Source organism: Podarcis cretensis (assembly GCF_951804945.1).
Source record: "Podarcis cretensis genome assembly, chromosome: 17".
NCBI classification, from domain to species: Eukaryota; Metazoa; Chordata; class Lepidosauria; order Squamata; family Lacertidae; genus Podarcis; species Podarcis cretensis.
Genome location: NC_137187.1, coordinates 30,132,159 through 30,147,497, shown reverse-complemented (window position 1 = coordinate 30,147,497; position 15,339 = coordinate 30,132,159). Strand labels below are relative to the sequence as shown.

Sequence of the window (15,339 nt, the reverse complement as noted above, 5' to 3'; positions counted from 1 at the left end):
AGGACTTGCCGATCAGAAGGTCGGTGGTTCAAATCCCCACGAAAGGGTGATCTCTCATTACTCTGTCCCAGCTCCTGCCAACCTAGCAGTTCGAAAGCACGTTAAAGTGCAAGTAGATAAATAGGTACCGCTCCAGTGGGAAGGTAAACAGCGTTTCCGTGCACTGCTCTGGTTTCACCAGAAGTGGCTTAGTCATGCCACATGACCCAGAAGCTGTACGCCGGCTCCCTCGGCCAATAAAGCGAGATGAGCGCCACAACCCCAGAGTCATCCGTGACTGGACCTAACAGTCAGGGGTCTCTTTACCTTTATCCTTTACCCCACTATAAAGAGACAAGTACACCAGTACAAGCCCATTGTATTTAGCTTGGTAGCGTATAGCCAGCCAGTGCCATTCTTTCCGCAGTGGTATAAAGAGTGTTTGGAGGTGGGACCCAGACAACTGGAATTGACTCAATTTGCTAGGTCATGGAAACATTATTCCAGCCATTGAAAGGCCACACACACACACACAGCTAGGGTAACAAAAGACCTCCCTTTGATGAGCATAAAGGTAAAGGGACCCCTGACCATTAGGTCCAGTCGTGGCCGACTCTGGGGTTGTGGCGCTCATCTCGCTTTATTGGCTGAGCATGACTAAGCCGCTTTTGGCGAACCAGAGCAGCACACGGAAACACCGTTTACCTTCCCGCTGAAGTTGTACCTATTTATCTACTTGCACTTTGATGTACTTTCGAACTGCTGGGTTGGCAGATGTGTAGGGTACTTTCAACAGTGACTTGCTGATTCAAATAGATACTGCTAGGAAGTGTTCGTAAACAGCTGAGAAAAAGCCCTTTTCCCCCTTAGTTTGTCAAGTGTGAATCTGCAGTGAATTCTAAACTAAGCAAGAAATGAAGCAAAAGAAGAAGAAATCTCAGCCCGATTGGGACAAAAAGGGACAAAAGTGTGCAAACGATTTACATTTCTAGCTACAACAGGCACTATTTTGCACTGCCAACCAAAAGGGAGTATGTGGAATCATTAGTCTTCAGTGCAATCTTGCCCAAGGCCTCACATTTGCTGAACTGCTTAATGATAATTTTTTAAAAAACCATAAAAACTAGGTCTGCTGTACATGGGTCTTCCTTGTCTGATGCAGCTACAGCCTTGGCTGGTTCTGCGTGCTATTAACACAAAGGGGTGTGTTTGTGTGTGTCTTTAAGCCATGTACTAGAGGGCTGCACATAATCACAGCAAAGTGAGTAATCCACTAATCCTCTTTTCTCTTCCCACTGTAGAGAAGGCTGCAGAAGAATTTTAGAAGCTTATAAATTGAATCCTGGGGTTGCTTTATTCTTATAAATAAATATATAAAGTGTTTACTAAGAAATGAAGGGTTCTAAAGGTTGACTACCAATGATGCCATCTGCAGAAGCGAAGAGCAATGAACAAGAAGTTTATTTTGGATAATTTCCCACCACACTTTTCATTTAAGAGAATCATCCTATACCTGGAGGTGGCTTTAATTGTCCAGATATTAGCCTACATTAACATAAGCCATATTTCTTTACATGTATAAATAACTGCCAAGTTTCTCCTTCTCTTAATGCCCCAGCTTGGGTAATTCTAGTCATGGTTTATTTCACACCTCTGTTTGGATGGCTCCTGCTGGGATCTAAATATAATGAAAAGAAAGGCTGAATACATTGATCTTCCTCCCTGGCAACTGTAGTTCACCCCTCCCAGAGCTACAATTCCCAGCACCCTCAACCCAACGACAAATCCTAGGAGAGGACGAAGGGACTTTCAATGCACTGGATGCAGCCAGAGGAGATTCCAGATGCAATCAAGACCCGCTTTGCAGAAGGGAAGGCGGCGTCCTCGGCTCTGGCAGGATAAGCGACCGAGAGTCCGGCAGCACCTGAAAGATGAGCCAGTGGATCCCGGGATCTGGATCCGATGCAAAGGCGGGACCTGATGCCTGCCAGCTGGGAGCTCCTGCTTGGGCTCCGTGGCCACGACCCGAGGCTGGGCACCCCTTGGGGGCCCATCTGCTACTCCCAGCTGGGTTTGTCTTTTTTTTCTTTTTGGACTACAACTCCCATCCTCCCTCACCACTGGGGCTGCCAGAAGGGGATGATGGGAGTTGTAGTCCAAAAAAGACCCCTTCTTTGGCCCCTTTGGGATGAAGGGGAGGAGACTCTTGGCTGACAGGAGAGCATAGCTGTCAACTGTCCCTTATTTGGTGGGAAACTCCCTTATCCCAGTGCCGTGTCCCGCTGCTGTCCCTTAAATCTCCCGGGTTTCAAAGGAAGCAGCTCCTCTCCCTCCCTGCCGGCCAGGGAGGAAGGAGGCTCCAACTTTGTTTCTTGGCTGCCCAGCCCGCCCCCCTCCGGCCTCCTCTCACCAGCCTCGGCCTCCGGGAGCCTCTCCCCGGCGGGAGCCTCGGGCCCTTCCGCCGCCATCCTCCTCGCAGCCGCTGAACTGAGCATCTCTGCCTGAGGCCTCCCCTCTGCCTGTCGCCGCCGCTTCCGCTAGGCTGTACTGCAGCTGCGCTGCCGAAGGACCCGGATGAGATGGGCAGCCATTGCTGAGGAGCCTTGAGAGGAGAGCGAGGGCAGCCATAGAGAAAGCAGTTCAGAGAGAGGAGGAGGAGGCAGAGGTGGAGGCGCAGGCAGGTGTTCCAAGGGCTAACCATAGAGGGGGAAAGCGGAGGAAGGACCGCAAGCGCTTCTCTCATAGATTTGTAGTGGTGGGCTAGCATAGATGGCCTGATCTACGGGTTTACTTCGGGTGCTATTCCCCCCCTCTCCTCCCGCCCCACCTGATGGAACTGAGAGCTGCAGATGGAGCACGAGAGAAAAGGTGCAGAACTGCAGCCGCATCTTTGTAGCTTGGACTTGGTTTTGCGCGAAAAGTGGTTGCTGCTTGTAGTTATTAAATTGCAGTGTTTCATCAGCTGGTGTCTTGAGCAGCAACCTCTGGAAACGAAGGGCTAAAAACCGGCGTTGCTCTCCTAAATTACAGTGGTACCTCGGGTTAAGTACTTAATTCATTCTGGAGGTCCGTTCTTAACCTGAAACTGTTCTTAACCTGAAGCACCACTTTAGCTAATGGGGCCTCCTGCTGCTGCCACGCCGCCAGAGCACGATTTCTGTTCTCACCCTGAAGCAAAGTTCTTAACCTGAAGCACTATTTCTGGGTTAGCAGAGTCTGTAACCTGAAGCGTATGTAACCTGAGGTACCACTGTATCTCCCTTTTAACTTCGTATTTCAGCTGGTTGACTAAAATCCCTTATTTTGGCTGCTGATCCCTTATTTTCGAGGCTGCTGGTCCCTTATTTTCAAATCTGTAAGTTGACAGCTATGCAGGAGAGGTGCTTCCTCTCTCTCCCCTGAAGGCTCCCTACTCCCGAGGAGGCTTCCTCCTCTGCTCAACTGCATAGGGATGAAGGCGCAGCCATTGCTCCGAGCGCGGCCGCCTGAGGGTGCCGCCGCCACGCAGCCCCGAGCGGAGACTCCCCTCGGAGGGAGCGCGCAAAAGGACGCGACCGCGCAAGGGGGAAGCCGGAAGACGGGCGCGCGCGTGTCACTCTGCCTCCTTTCTACGTCTATGGGCCTCGCCGAAGCCGCAGCCACGGCCGTCACTTCCGCTTCCCCTTTGGACAGCGGGAGAATGGCGGAAGGCGCCCCCTGCCGACCACCCCGCCGGCGTTCCAACGGGAAACGGAAGTGCTGGCAGGTGTGTCCCGCTGCGCGGTTCTCGCGAGGCCCCTTGTCCAATGGGAGCGAGCTTCCGCCGGAAGGAGCTGGGGAAGAGAGCGGAAGTGCGGCTGGAGACTTCTCCGGGAGGTCGGCACGTGGGGCTGAGCGAGGAAGCGAGTTTTCCCTCCCATGGAAGCCAAGCGCCGACGGAGGGGACCCGCAGGCGGAGGAGGAAGAGGCCCCGGGAAGAAGAAGCTGGCCAGGAAGGCGGAGGAGGGTGAGGCGGGGGCGGGAAACGGGCCTCCCCTCCGAGGGCGAAGGCAAAGGGGTGGGGGGGGACGTGAGTGTGTTTTATGGCCCCTCGCCTCCCTCGCATCGCCCGGGTCTGGGGAAGAGAAGAATTCTTGCTGGGAGTTGGAGGTCGCTGGCCGAGATCTTGCGGAGGCTTTATTATTATTATTATTATTATTATTATTATTGCTTTGTGTACCATCTGGTGTGGAGGGACGCAGGTGGCGCTGTGGGTTAAAGCCTCAGCGCCTAGGACTTGCCGATCGAAAGGTCGGCGGTTCGAATCCCTGCGGCGGGGTGCGCTCCCGCTGCTCGGTCCCAGCGCCTGCCAACCTAGCAGTTCGAAAGCACCTCCGGGTGCAAGTAGATAAATAGGGACCGCTTACCAGCGGGAAGGTAAACGGCGTTTCCGTGTGCGGCTCTGGCTCTGGCTCTGGCCAGAGCAGCGATGTCACGCTGGCCACGTGACCCGGAAGTGTCTCCGGACAGCGCTGGCCCCTGGCCTCTTAAGTGAGATGGGCGCACAACCCCAGAGTCGTGTCAAGACTGGCCTGTACGGGCAGGGGTACCTTTACCTTTACCATCTGGTGGAAAAGTGCAATACAAATTTAACACATACAGAAATAATTCTGTGAACCGCCTTCAGACCTCCGGGTATAGGGGGGTAAAGGTAAAGGGACCCCTGACCATTAGGTCCAGTCGTGGCAGACTCTGGGGTTGGTAGATAAATTCAATTAATAATAATAAGGTAAAGGGACCCCAGACCATTAGGTCCAGTCGTGGCCGACTCTGGGGTTGGTAGATAAATTCAATTAATAATAATAAGGTAAAGGGACCCCTGACCATTAGGTCCAGTCGTGGCCGACTCTGGGGTTGGTAGATAAATTCAATTAATAATAATAAGGTAAAGGGACCCCAGACCATTAGGTCCAGTCGTGGCCAACTCTGGGGTTGGTAGATAAATTCAATTAATAATAATAAGGTAAAGGAACCCCAGACCATTAGGTCCAGTCGTGGCCAACTCTGGGGTTGGTAGATAAATTCAATTAATAATAATAAGGTAAAGGGACCCCAGACCATTAGGTCCAGTCGTGGCCGACTCTGGGGTTGGTTTAACCCACAGCACCACCCACATCCCATAATAATAATAGAACACCACAATTTGTAGTCCCTCTGATTTTATTTTTTAAAAATCCTTTCTTCACCTTATCAGAAGTAGTGACAGTGTTTTTGTTTGCTGTTTTCTTTCCAGCATGGCAGTATGTCCACTTGATCCAAATTCTGTTCCCGTTAAATAATGTATCCTGTTATGTATTCTACATTTCTAATGATGAATAGACAGTGTGGAATTTGAATTCATTCTCACAGAGGGTGGGCCATTTTCTAGTCACCATAATTATATGAAGAAACCTGACTTGGAAAGTGGAAGACTGTGTTTTGTTTTGTTTTTTAAAAAATCATGTAGGCACTTTTTATTTATTAAATTAAGGTATGAATGTATAGAATCAATACAGTTCCCTACCCCCAGGAAGTGACAAGCCACATGTTTCATATAACTGTTTTAACATCACTGTTACAAAGTGGAAGACTGTTTGATGTGAAGTTGCCCACAACACTTCCCTGTACTTTAGCATATAATTCTGCTTTAAGCACACCAGTGGCAGGGATAAAGGGTAACTCAAAATATATCCGCTGGAAAAAAGTTCTGTCATATTAGCTGTATGCTATGTACTGTATGTAAGTCCACCGAATGGTAGGGATCGTTAGATAAAAACTAATCTAATAAGCGGTTTCTACCAAAAAAGTAATTTTATTTTATTTTTTACAAAATATACAGGTACATTATGCATTTTCCATCTTAAGGTTTTTGTCCCATGTTGCCTTTTTCTCTTCTATTTATCCTCCCTGAATTGAAATTTCAAAGTTGGACTGAGAAGAATATAATACATATTGAATACAAACTGATCGGTTGTTGATTTTGTGAAATTATCTCTTTTGAAAACTTGAAATAGATACTGGTCCTCCAACCAAATTAAATAGAAAAAGTGGTGAAGATGGCAAGCCGAAATTTAAACGTAAGAAATTTGAGAGAGGAAACAAAAAGCCTGGTAAAACTGGAGTGAAACAATTCAAGAGTAAACAACCATCAGAAAAATTTACCAGGAAGCGCAAACTTCAAGATGATAAAGAAGGAGGTGAGAATAATACTTGGGTTCGTTTAAAGATATATTGATCAAAGAAAGATAAATGTCTCAGTGAATCTGCTACTTTTAAGATATTTGAAGGCGTCTACTGTCCACAATCTATTGATGATGTGACAGGGCCTTCTCTGCCCTTGGCCCTGTTTGTGGAATGCCATCCCCATAGAAGTTGCCATTTTTTTTGATGCCAGTTCAAGACCTGTCTTATTTCTTCAGGCTTTTGAGTATTTTATCTAGTTCGTTTAGCTTACTGAGTAGCTTTAGTTGTTCCTATTTGAGGTGTTTTTATGGTTTTATCACTTTGTATTGCGTGATTTTTTAAAATTTAAGTGTTCCAATCCACCCGGGTACCTATACAGATGATGAGCTATAAGTAGTTCACATCTTAATGATGAATGTTTTCTTTTAAAGAATGTGTGAATTGTGACCAGCCTGCATGCTGTAGATTCATCTCTGCACAAAACTTGCATTTAGAGCTGAGACAGTGGTTTGAAGCAGGGTCCCACAGCTGGCCTTGGCAGCTGGCCTTGGTAGTGAAGTAAAACATTGTGGTTCGTAGGTCCCGCCCAGTGTTCAAATTATTATATTGTCCACTTGCAACCCAGTGAAGATGCCTGGGCACCTGGACGTCTTGATTGGATCTGACCTGTTTTCACACACTAACAACACATCCTGTAGAATGCTACCAGTTATGTTATCTGCAGAAGGAATTTCAGAAATCAAACTGCTTTTTCTGTGCCGCCTGAACAGGAGCAGTCACCATTATGAAAAAGATGTCGGAATAGGCCAATATATATGTGGACTGTTCCTGGATCACGTGACTTTTGTTCTTTAGCTTCTCCAAGCTCTAAACGCTGCTCAAGGTTGTCATCTGAACTAGCCAGCTGTTTAACTGAGAATCAATCACAGTCAGTCCATCCTTTGAAAAATAAGACTTTGGAGCCGTCTTGCCCCCAAATGGCAACTAGCCATTTGGCACCTAGCTTATATATCTGAGTTTCTAACACTGACTGGTAGGTCCCACCTCCTCCTAGCTTGGCCACGGGGACGGGGGGTGAGGACGGGCCCCGCCTGACTTTCTTGCAGGGAACTAGACAGTTTGGCTGCTGCTTGGCTTGTATCTTTGTGCCTCAGTGTCACAGCAGCCAAACCATCTCAAGCTTTCCTCCTAACATGGGAGTGAGGAAAGGTGCAGCAATAGCCACACAACTCCTGGAATAATACCCAGCCAGTCACGATTTTGGCTCCAAAGTTGATGGCAACATGCTTGCCATTGTAAATGTAGCAAGGATGGATGGTCAGGAGCATGAGTTATGAGCCTGAGGTTCAGATTTTAGTTACGTCATGAGTTTTCAGAGCTTGCCTTGGGCAAAACCCACACTTGCAATATTGGGATAAAATGGGTCAGAGCTCCATGATGTTTTGTATGGAAAAGGTTGCTAGTTCAACATTTGGCATTTGGAGATTAAGGAAAGGTGGAGAGTCACTGGAGAGCCTTTGTCTGAGTCTACTGGGCTATATGTATCCATGGTTCAACTTGGTATCATGTAAATGAACGAGCTGCTGTTTCAGAATAAACTGTAACAGTTTTAAAAAGCTGGTTCTTTCTTGGAATTTTAAACAAAGGCACAGCTGACCAAAAATGATTAGGGAAGTATTGCTGTCAGAGAGGATCCCATGAGCAGAGCAGTCTGCATCCAACAGTTGGCACTATTTGTTAATTAACTTGTGTGACGTTTGATGCATCTTAAAGTGTGCTACAATATGAATGCATTTTTGTCATCAGGGTCGGCGCCTAAGAAGCCTAAATGGGACGACATCAAGAAGAAGAAGAAGGAGCTGAAGCAGAGCCGACAGCTGAATGACAAAGCCAACTATGATGTGGTGCTTAAGGGAAAGCAGATTTGGGAATCTCTGAGGCAGTAAGAACGACTTGCGCTGCATTTTCCTGAACTTAACACTGTACTTGTTTTTCCTTCTCACGAAGGAAAAAAGTTTGTCCTGCCTTAGACTTCAGTATAACGCGCACACAGACATGGTTTATTGCTGCAGTTGTCTGTGTGGATTATAAAACTGAGGCTGTACGTCAGTGTTTTAGGTTCATTAAAAAAATAAAATCATAACTAGATGAATATGTGTCCTTCATTAAAGCATGGATAAAGGATTACATATTACAAAAGAACCCTTGGACAAAGAGGCTACCTGCGAGTTGATCACTCTGCAGTGTTTGTCACCTGCTGTGAAGTGTTTGGCTTGAGTGTAGAAGCCCAGGCCGCCTCCACACCTTGCATTTGCAGTGCTATGATTCTGCTTTAAACAGCCATGGCTCCGCACCAGCTAATCTGGGGGCTGCAGTTCTCAAATTGGTTTGGCAACCCGTCCCTCTTCCCAGAGAACCCTGGGAATTCTAACTCTGGGAGAGGAGAATAAGGGCCTCATGGTAACACCCAGCACCCTTAACAAGCTACAGCTCCCAGAATTCATTGGCAGAAGCCATGCCTGTTGCAAGTGGTTTTGCTTTAAAAGTGTGGTGTCAAATCTCTGCTCAGTCTTAACCCACTAAATGGCCTTGGTCAAAGGGCAGTCTCTTCACCTAATCTACTCGGTGGTTGTGAGAGCTCTCCTCTCCCTCCTCAGCCATCTGTTGTGCTGATCATGCTGCACTCCACTCTGCAACCAAAGTGGCAAGGATCTAGTCATGTGGTATAGGGGGTTGGACTAGATGACCCTGGTGTCCCTTCCAACTCTACAATTCTTTGACTCAATGCTGTGTTTCACTAAAAGGGTGGGTGCCCTTGTCATTAGAGTTCCCAGTGGAAGGTATACAGCACTGTGTCCTTAATAAAGTTGGGCACCAAACCTCTTACCTGCCATATTTGTGTGGAGGCATTCCCCGCCTCCCCAAAGAAAATGTTTTTGATTGTAGTAAGGGGATGATGAGCTTTGGAACAGAGAAGAAGCAAATACTGTAATCTGTTACGCTTCTCTCAGTTGCTTCTGTACAGCACTTTAACATGTTAGCCTTCCAACATTGGATGCCAATTAACTTCTTAAAGTCCAAGATAATTCAGTTACTGTATCAAGAAAAATAATAATTGTTGCATTGTCTAAAGATTTTCTTGTTTTTATAGGAAAAAATGTGAGAAGGAGAAGCGGGAAAAGATGTTGAGTGAACTCCAAGAGCTGCTTCGTGGGAAAATAAAAAATGTAAGAAGGATAGCAGAATACAGTGAAACATGACTCTCAAATGGCTGGATTTGTTGGGGTTTTGTAATGGTGGGGAAAGGGCATGTCTGGTTCTGCTGCCCCTCCATGTGATGGGGGCTGGGGGGGCAAGTGGAATGTCTGTTCCCAGGCCCAAGGGTCATCCTAACAGTTCATCTACCTGTTGCATCACCTGCCAAGTATCTCAAAGGTCTCCAAGCCCAGGACACAGCTTTTCAGCAGGAGTAGGAAGAGGAAGCAGGAATACAGTGGTACCTCGGGTTAAGTACTTAATTTGTTCCGGAGGTCCGTTCTTAACCTGAAACTGTTAACTTGAAGCACCACTTTAGCTAATGGGGCCTCCTGCTGCCGCTGCGCCGCCGGAGCACGATTTCTGTTCTCATCCTGAAGCAAAGTTCTTAATCCAAGGTACTATTTCTGGGTTAGCGGAGTCTGTAACCTGAAGCATCTGTAACCCGAGATACCACTGTATCCCATTCTCTGGATCCAATTCATTGCATTGTACTGGAATGCTTCACCTGTTTTACCACCACCATCATCAATGTATTATTTTTATTTATTAAATTTGTATACCGCCCTATGCCTGCAGGTCTCAGGGCGGTTCACAGGATAAAATCACAAAATAAAAACACAAAGCAAAACAAAACAACCCAGTAACATCTGCCCCCCCCCCCCTGCCGGAATAACCCTCCAGAATCGGATCCCATGATGCCTGGTGCACCTTGTAAGGAAATGTGTTGCTGCGTTGCAAGTGTTTCTATTACATATACATAATAATGCAGGTTGTAGGTGCTCTTGGTTGTAGGGATGTGGGTGGTGCTGTGGGTTAAACCACAGAGCCCAGGACTTGCCGATCAGAAGGTCGGTGGTTCAAATCCCTGCGACGGGGTGAGCTGTTGCTCGGTCCCTGCTCCTGCCAACCTAGCAGTTCGAAAGCACGTCAGAGTGCCAAGTAGATAAATAGGTACCGCTCCGGCGGGAAGGTAAACGCCGTTTCCATGTGCTGCTCTGGTTCGCCAGAAGTGGCTTAGTCGTGCTGGCCACATGACCTGGAAGCTGTACGCCGGTTCCCTCGGCCAATAAAGCAAGATGCGCGCCGCAACCCCAGAGTCGGCCACGGCTGGACCTATTGGTCAGGGGTCCCTTTACCTTTAGGAGCCTTTGAAATGGCAAATGCTGGAACGGTAAAAAGTACAGAGGCATTTCTCCCCCCAAATTGGTTTAGCTGGTTTAGTGTCTAATGCCAGCACACTCATATGGTTCATTTCTTTGGGAGTGTATTATGTTTAGCTGTTAGTTAGCTGCAGACAGCTTTTAGGAATTTTATTAAAGCCAACCGTGAAGATAAATCTGTTGAAATGCAATGCTGTCTAAATGACTTAGGGGGGAGGATTCATCTCAAGGGAACCATTTATCCCCACAGATGGCGTTTGCTCACGATTCGACCCGCGTCATCCAGTGCTACATTCAGTTTGGCAACGCAGAGCAAAGGCAAGAAGTATTTGAAGAACTGAAAGGTACAGTTTCCAGAAACAAATGGCTTGCCTTCAGAGCTCTTGGTGTTTACAGCTTCTTATGGTGGTTTCTCATCCCACAGATAGTTTCACCGAACTAAGCAAAGCCAAGTATTCCAGAAATATTGTGAAGAAGCTTCTTGCCTATGGGTAAGTATTTCCTTTTTCTACGCTTCTCTCCACTTTTGAGGGAAGTCAAGCCAGAGAACGGAGTGTAAAGGAGAGAATGAGGGAGCTGGACTGTGGTGCTTAGCTTCAAATCCTTGCTCAGCTTACTCTCTTGTGCCGCACTGTTGTCAAAAAGATGAAATGGGCTTTGACAGAATGCGATAATGATCCCACTGAGATCATGGCACTGCTCTGGGAAATGCTTGTGCTGTCTAGCTCCAAAAGACAAAGAAATTGGTTTCCTCTTTTCCAAGTCTCTGGATGCTACTGATGTCTGTCCCATGTCTGAAAAATGCCATTTTGGTTGATATGACTTGGATATGTGAATCTAAAGCAGCTCATAGCATCATCATATTTTAAAAAGTCATGCCATGTCATTTGTAGGCAACTGCTTTCTTTTTTTCCAAAAATTTTTTTATTGGTTTTCACAACATTATAAACAAACAAACACATAAGACAAACAAACATAGCCTTATTGAAAATTAAACTTATTAGCATTGTTAAGTGACTTCCTCGCTTCCCCTTGGTTGAATTTCATTGCATATTCTTTTAACAGTTTTCCAAATCACAGTTCTTATAAAATTTAACTTAAACATTAACATCCTTAGATCTTCACATTATGAAATTAAACATATTAATTCATCCTTTAACATAAATAAAATCCTAAGCCAATTAAGTATCTTCAAGTTGTTTTCAGTTAATTTAACTTAACATATTTAACTAAGTAATCATTAAATTTAATCTACTCTTCCTGATACTCCTCCTTCTGGTTGCGGACTCTTCCGGTTAGGTCGGCTAGCTCCGAAAAATCCATCATGTTCATCTGCCATTCTTCTGTCGTTGGTAATTCTTGACTTCCACTTTTTAACTAACAAAATAAGAGCAGCAGTTGTGGCATACAAAGATAATTTAACATCTTTCTTGGGCAATTCCAAACCTGTTATTCCAAGAAGAAAGTCCTCTGGCTTCTTTATAAATGTATATTTCAACATTTTTTTCAATTCATTATAAATTTTTTCCCAGAAATCTTTCACCTTGGGAAAGGTCCACCACATATGATAAAAGGTTCCTTCCTTTTCTTTACATTTTCAACATAGATTGTCACAGTTGTGATATATCTTTGCTAATTTTACAGGGGTCAAATACCTATAAAACTTAGCTCAGTGGATGAGACTCTGCTTCTCCCTGAAGTTTGGTGCACGTGCCAGGAAGCCCTGGAGAGGGGCAGGATTTGTACCAAGCAACCAAAAACTAGGGTTGGCTACCAAGCAGAGCCAAACTGTCACTCAGTGATTGGCCTGCTACTAGTGTCTCTCTCTCTCTCCTATGAAACTATGTATATTAATACACATAAGACACTCACACACAGTGAGATAAAACGTGGGCTGGATCCAGACTGCCTTTCATGAACGGAATGGCTCTTCCAGCTCACAGAAGGCTTCTGATCCAGCAGAGGGATCCAGCTGTCGCAAGAAGGGAAGGCAACGGCTGCTGCTTCATCCCTCCCCCTGCAGAAGAAGAAGAGTTTGGATTTGATATCCTGCTTTATCACTACCCGAAGGAGTCTCAAAGCGGCTAACAATCTCCTTTTCTTTCCTCCCCCACAACAAACACTCTGTGAGGTGAGTGAGGCTGAGAGACTTCAGAGAAGTGTGACTAGCCCAAGGTCACCCAGCAGCTGCATGTGGAGGAGCGGGGAATCGAACCCAGTTCACCAGATTACAAGTCCACCACTCTTAACCACTACACCACACTGGCTCCCAGCACTATTCCACAGGGTCCCGCAAAGGAAGAGGAAGGTGGCAAAAGTTGCCGCTCCTTCTGACATCTCAGTCCCGTCAATGTTTGGATCAGAGTCTTTCTTTTCTCCCCACCATTGAAAAAGAATAAAAAAATTGGTTGCGTTTAATAAGTGATTGCTCAAAGTCTCTGGTCCGCTTTTCTTTTCCGATATGTTGAGCCGCTGTCCGTGTTTATTCCTGAAACAGAACGAAGTCACAAGTTGCAGAGATAATCAAAAGCTTTAAAGGAGAGGTCAGGAAGATGCTGCGCCATGCGGAAGCGTCGGCTGTGGTGGAGTACGCCTATAACGACAAAGCCATTTTGGAGCAGAGGAACATGCTGACTGAGGAGCTGTATGGGAACACATTCCAGGTCTACAAGGTGGTGTATCGAGGCAGCTTTTTGTCAGCTTTCCCCCACAGTATTGTTTTTAGATTTTAAATGCAGTGTGCCGTGGGAGAGAAAAGGAAGGGTGGCCAATGGGAAAGGAAATACAGTGGTACCTCGGGTTACAGACGCTTCAGGTTACAGACTCCGCTAACCCAGAAATAGTACTTCGGGTTATGAACTTTGCTTCAGGATGAGAACAGAAATTGCTCAGCGGGAGGCCGCATTAGCTAAAGTGGTCTTCAGGTTAAGAACAGTTTCAGGTTAAGAATGGACCTTCGGAACGAATTAAGTTCTTAACCCGAGGTACCGCGGTAAAGGTAAAGGGACCCCTGACCATTAGGTCCCGTCGTGGCCGACTCTGGGGTTGCGGCACTCATCTCACTTTATTGGCCGAGGGAGCCAGTGTACAGCTTCCAGGTCATGTGGCCAGCATGACTAAGCCACTTCTGGCGAACCAGAGCAGCACACGGAAACGCCGTTTACCTTCCCGCCGGAGCGGTACCTATTTATCTACTTGCACTTTTGTGTTTTCGAACTGCTAGGTTAGCAGGAAAGTACCACTGTACTGCTGTTTTATTTCCAGAGCTGGAGCTCTGAAGGTGGGCCCCTCTGCATCTGTGCCCTATACATGCAATCAGTGCTGTTTGTGTCTCGCCCCGACAGAGTTTTCTTCCTATATTTGAAGTCCTTCAGCAGAGCAGAGCAGAGCATAAGGTAAAGGTAAAGGTACCCCTGCCCGAACGGGCCAGTCTTGACAGACTCTGGGGTTGTGCGCCCATCTCACTTAAGAGGCCAGGGGCCAGCGCTGTCCGGAGACACTTCCGGGTCACGTGGCCAGCGTGACAAGCTGCATCTTGTGAGCCAGAGCCGCACACGGAAACGCCGTTTACCTTCCCGCTGGTAAGCGGTCCCTATTTATCTACTTGCACCCGGAGGTGCTTTCGAACTGCTAGGTTGGCAGGCGCTGGGACCGAGCAGCGGGAGCGCACCCCGCCGCAGGGATTCGAACCGCCGACCTTTCGATCGGCAAGTCCTAGGCGCTGAGGCTTTAACCCACAGCGCCACCTGCGTCCCAGAGCAGAGCATACTTGGGGCTAAAGGATCTCTGTCTGATCTACACCATGAAGAGGTGGTCTTGGGAATACTGACTTTGCCACTATGGAAACTAGGAATTCTGTTTATAAGCAAACCTGCCATTCCCGTGGTTCTAGTTAACATCTTGATAGCTTCATTAAAACAGGGATACATAGCAACCTGATGCATAGATCTAAGCTAGCTGTTTCAAAAATGTATTGGCATCTGAACACATGTTTACTTGGTCCCTTCTCTGGGGGTTGACTTTATTAAGAGAAGTTGGTTCTGCTTAAATGACAGAGGCCAACTTGAAAGACCTGCCGCCATGTTTTAATTTGTCTGGTGTGAAACTCTGAATGCAAAGACTTTATAGACAAAAATAGGTATTTGATTCCTGCAGAATTTAGAGATCTCTGGAGAGCATTGTTTAAGTAGATTGGTTTGCAATTATTTATTATTCAGGTACAGTATAAAGAAGTCTTACAGTTGAACTTGCTATACAACTTTTGACTTCAGTTTGAAGTGGTCTAGTTCCATGCCCCCCATTGCCGTTTTTAAGGATTTAAAAAGTAATCATTCGCTTACATTTGAAAGGGAGTGGTTTTATTAGGAATTTTCATGTTTGAAAATCTGGATAGAGCCATTCCAATTCCTATTAAAAAATTAAGCTTAATGAAGTTCTTTTAAAAGCTTTGAAACCACGAATACTAATACGCTATTACTTGAATTCTCCTTTCATTATGTGCTGCATCATACTCTCTTAAAGACTCACAGATCACACATTGTGGATATCTAATGAGAGACCAATTAACAGGAGTTCTACTTGGCACACTAATTAGAAACTGCCGCCTTTTGGAAACGGTAGCTCAAAGTGAATGTAAGAAGCAGTTATACCTGCTGCTTTAACCCTTTTAAAAGCTGTGCGTGAATAGGAGCTACTTCAGCGTTTTTTAATCGGACTCTTTTGCAAATTGCACTGTGATCCTTAACCTGCTTGCAAAGAAGTC

The 15,339-nt window shown here is 46.3% G+C and overlaps 1 protein-coding gene across 1 annotated transcript in view; it reads left to right on the top strand.

Moving 5' to 3' along the window:
• The first annotated feature begins 3,781 nt into the window (after window positions 1-3,781).
• PUM3 (pumilio RNA binding family member 3) overlaps window positions 3,782-15,339 on the top strand; it is a 32,404-nt gene continuing 20,846 nt past the window's right edge. Inside the window, exons 1-7 of the mRNA XM_079959420.1 lie at window positions 3,782-3,964; window positions 5,991-6,173; window positions 7,966-8,101; window positions 9,311-9,386; window positions 10,828-10,921; window positions 11,002-11,068; window positions 13,075-13,249. Coding sequence (XP_079815546.1) covers window positions 3,877-3,964; window positions 5,991-6,173; window positions 7,966-8,101; window positions 9,311-9,386; window positions 10,828-10,921; window positions 11,002-11,068; window positions 13,075-13,249 — 819 coding nt within the window. The 5' untranslated portion in view covers window positions 3,782-3,876. The remainder of the gene's footprint in view (window positions 3,965-5,990; window positions 6,174-7,965; window positions 8,102-9,310; window positions 9,387-10,827; window positions 10,922-11,001; window positions 11,069-13,074; window positions 13,250-15,339) is intronic.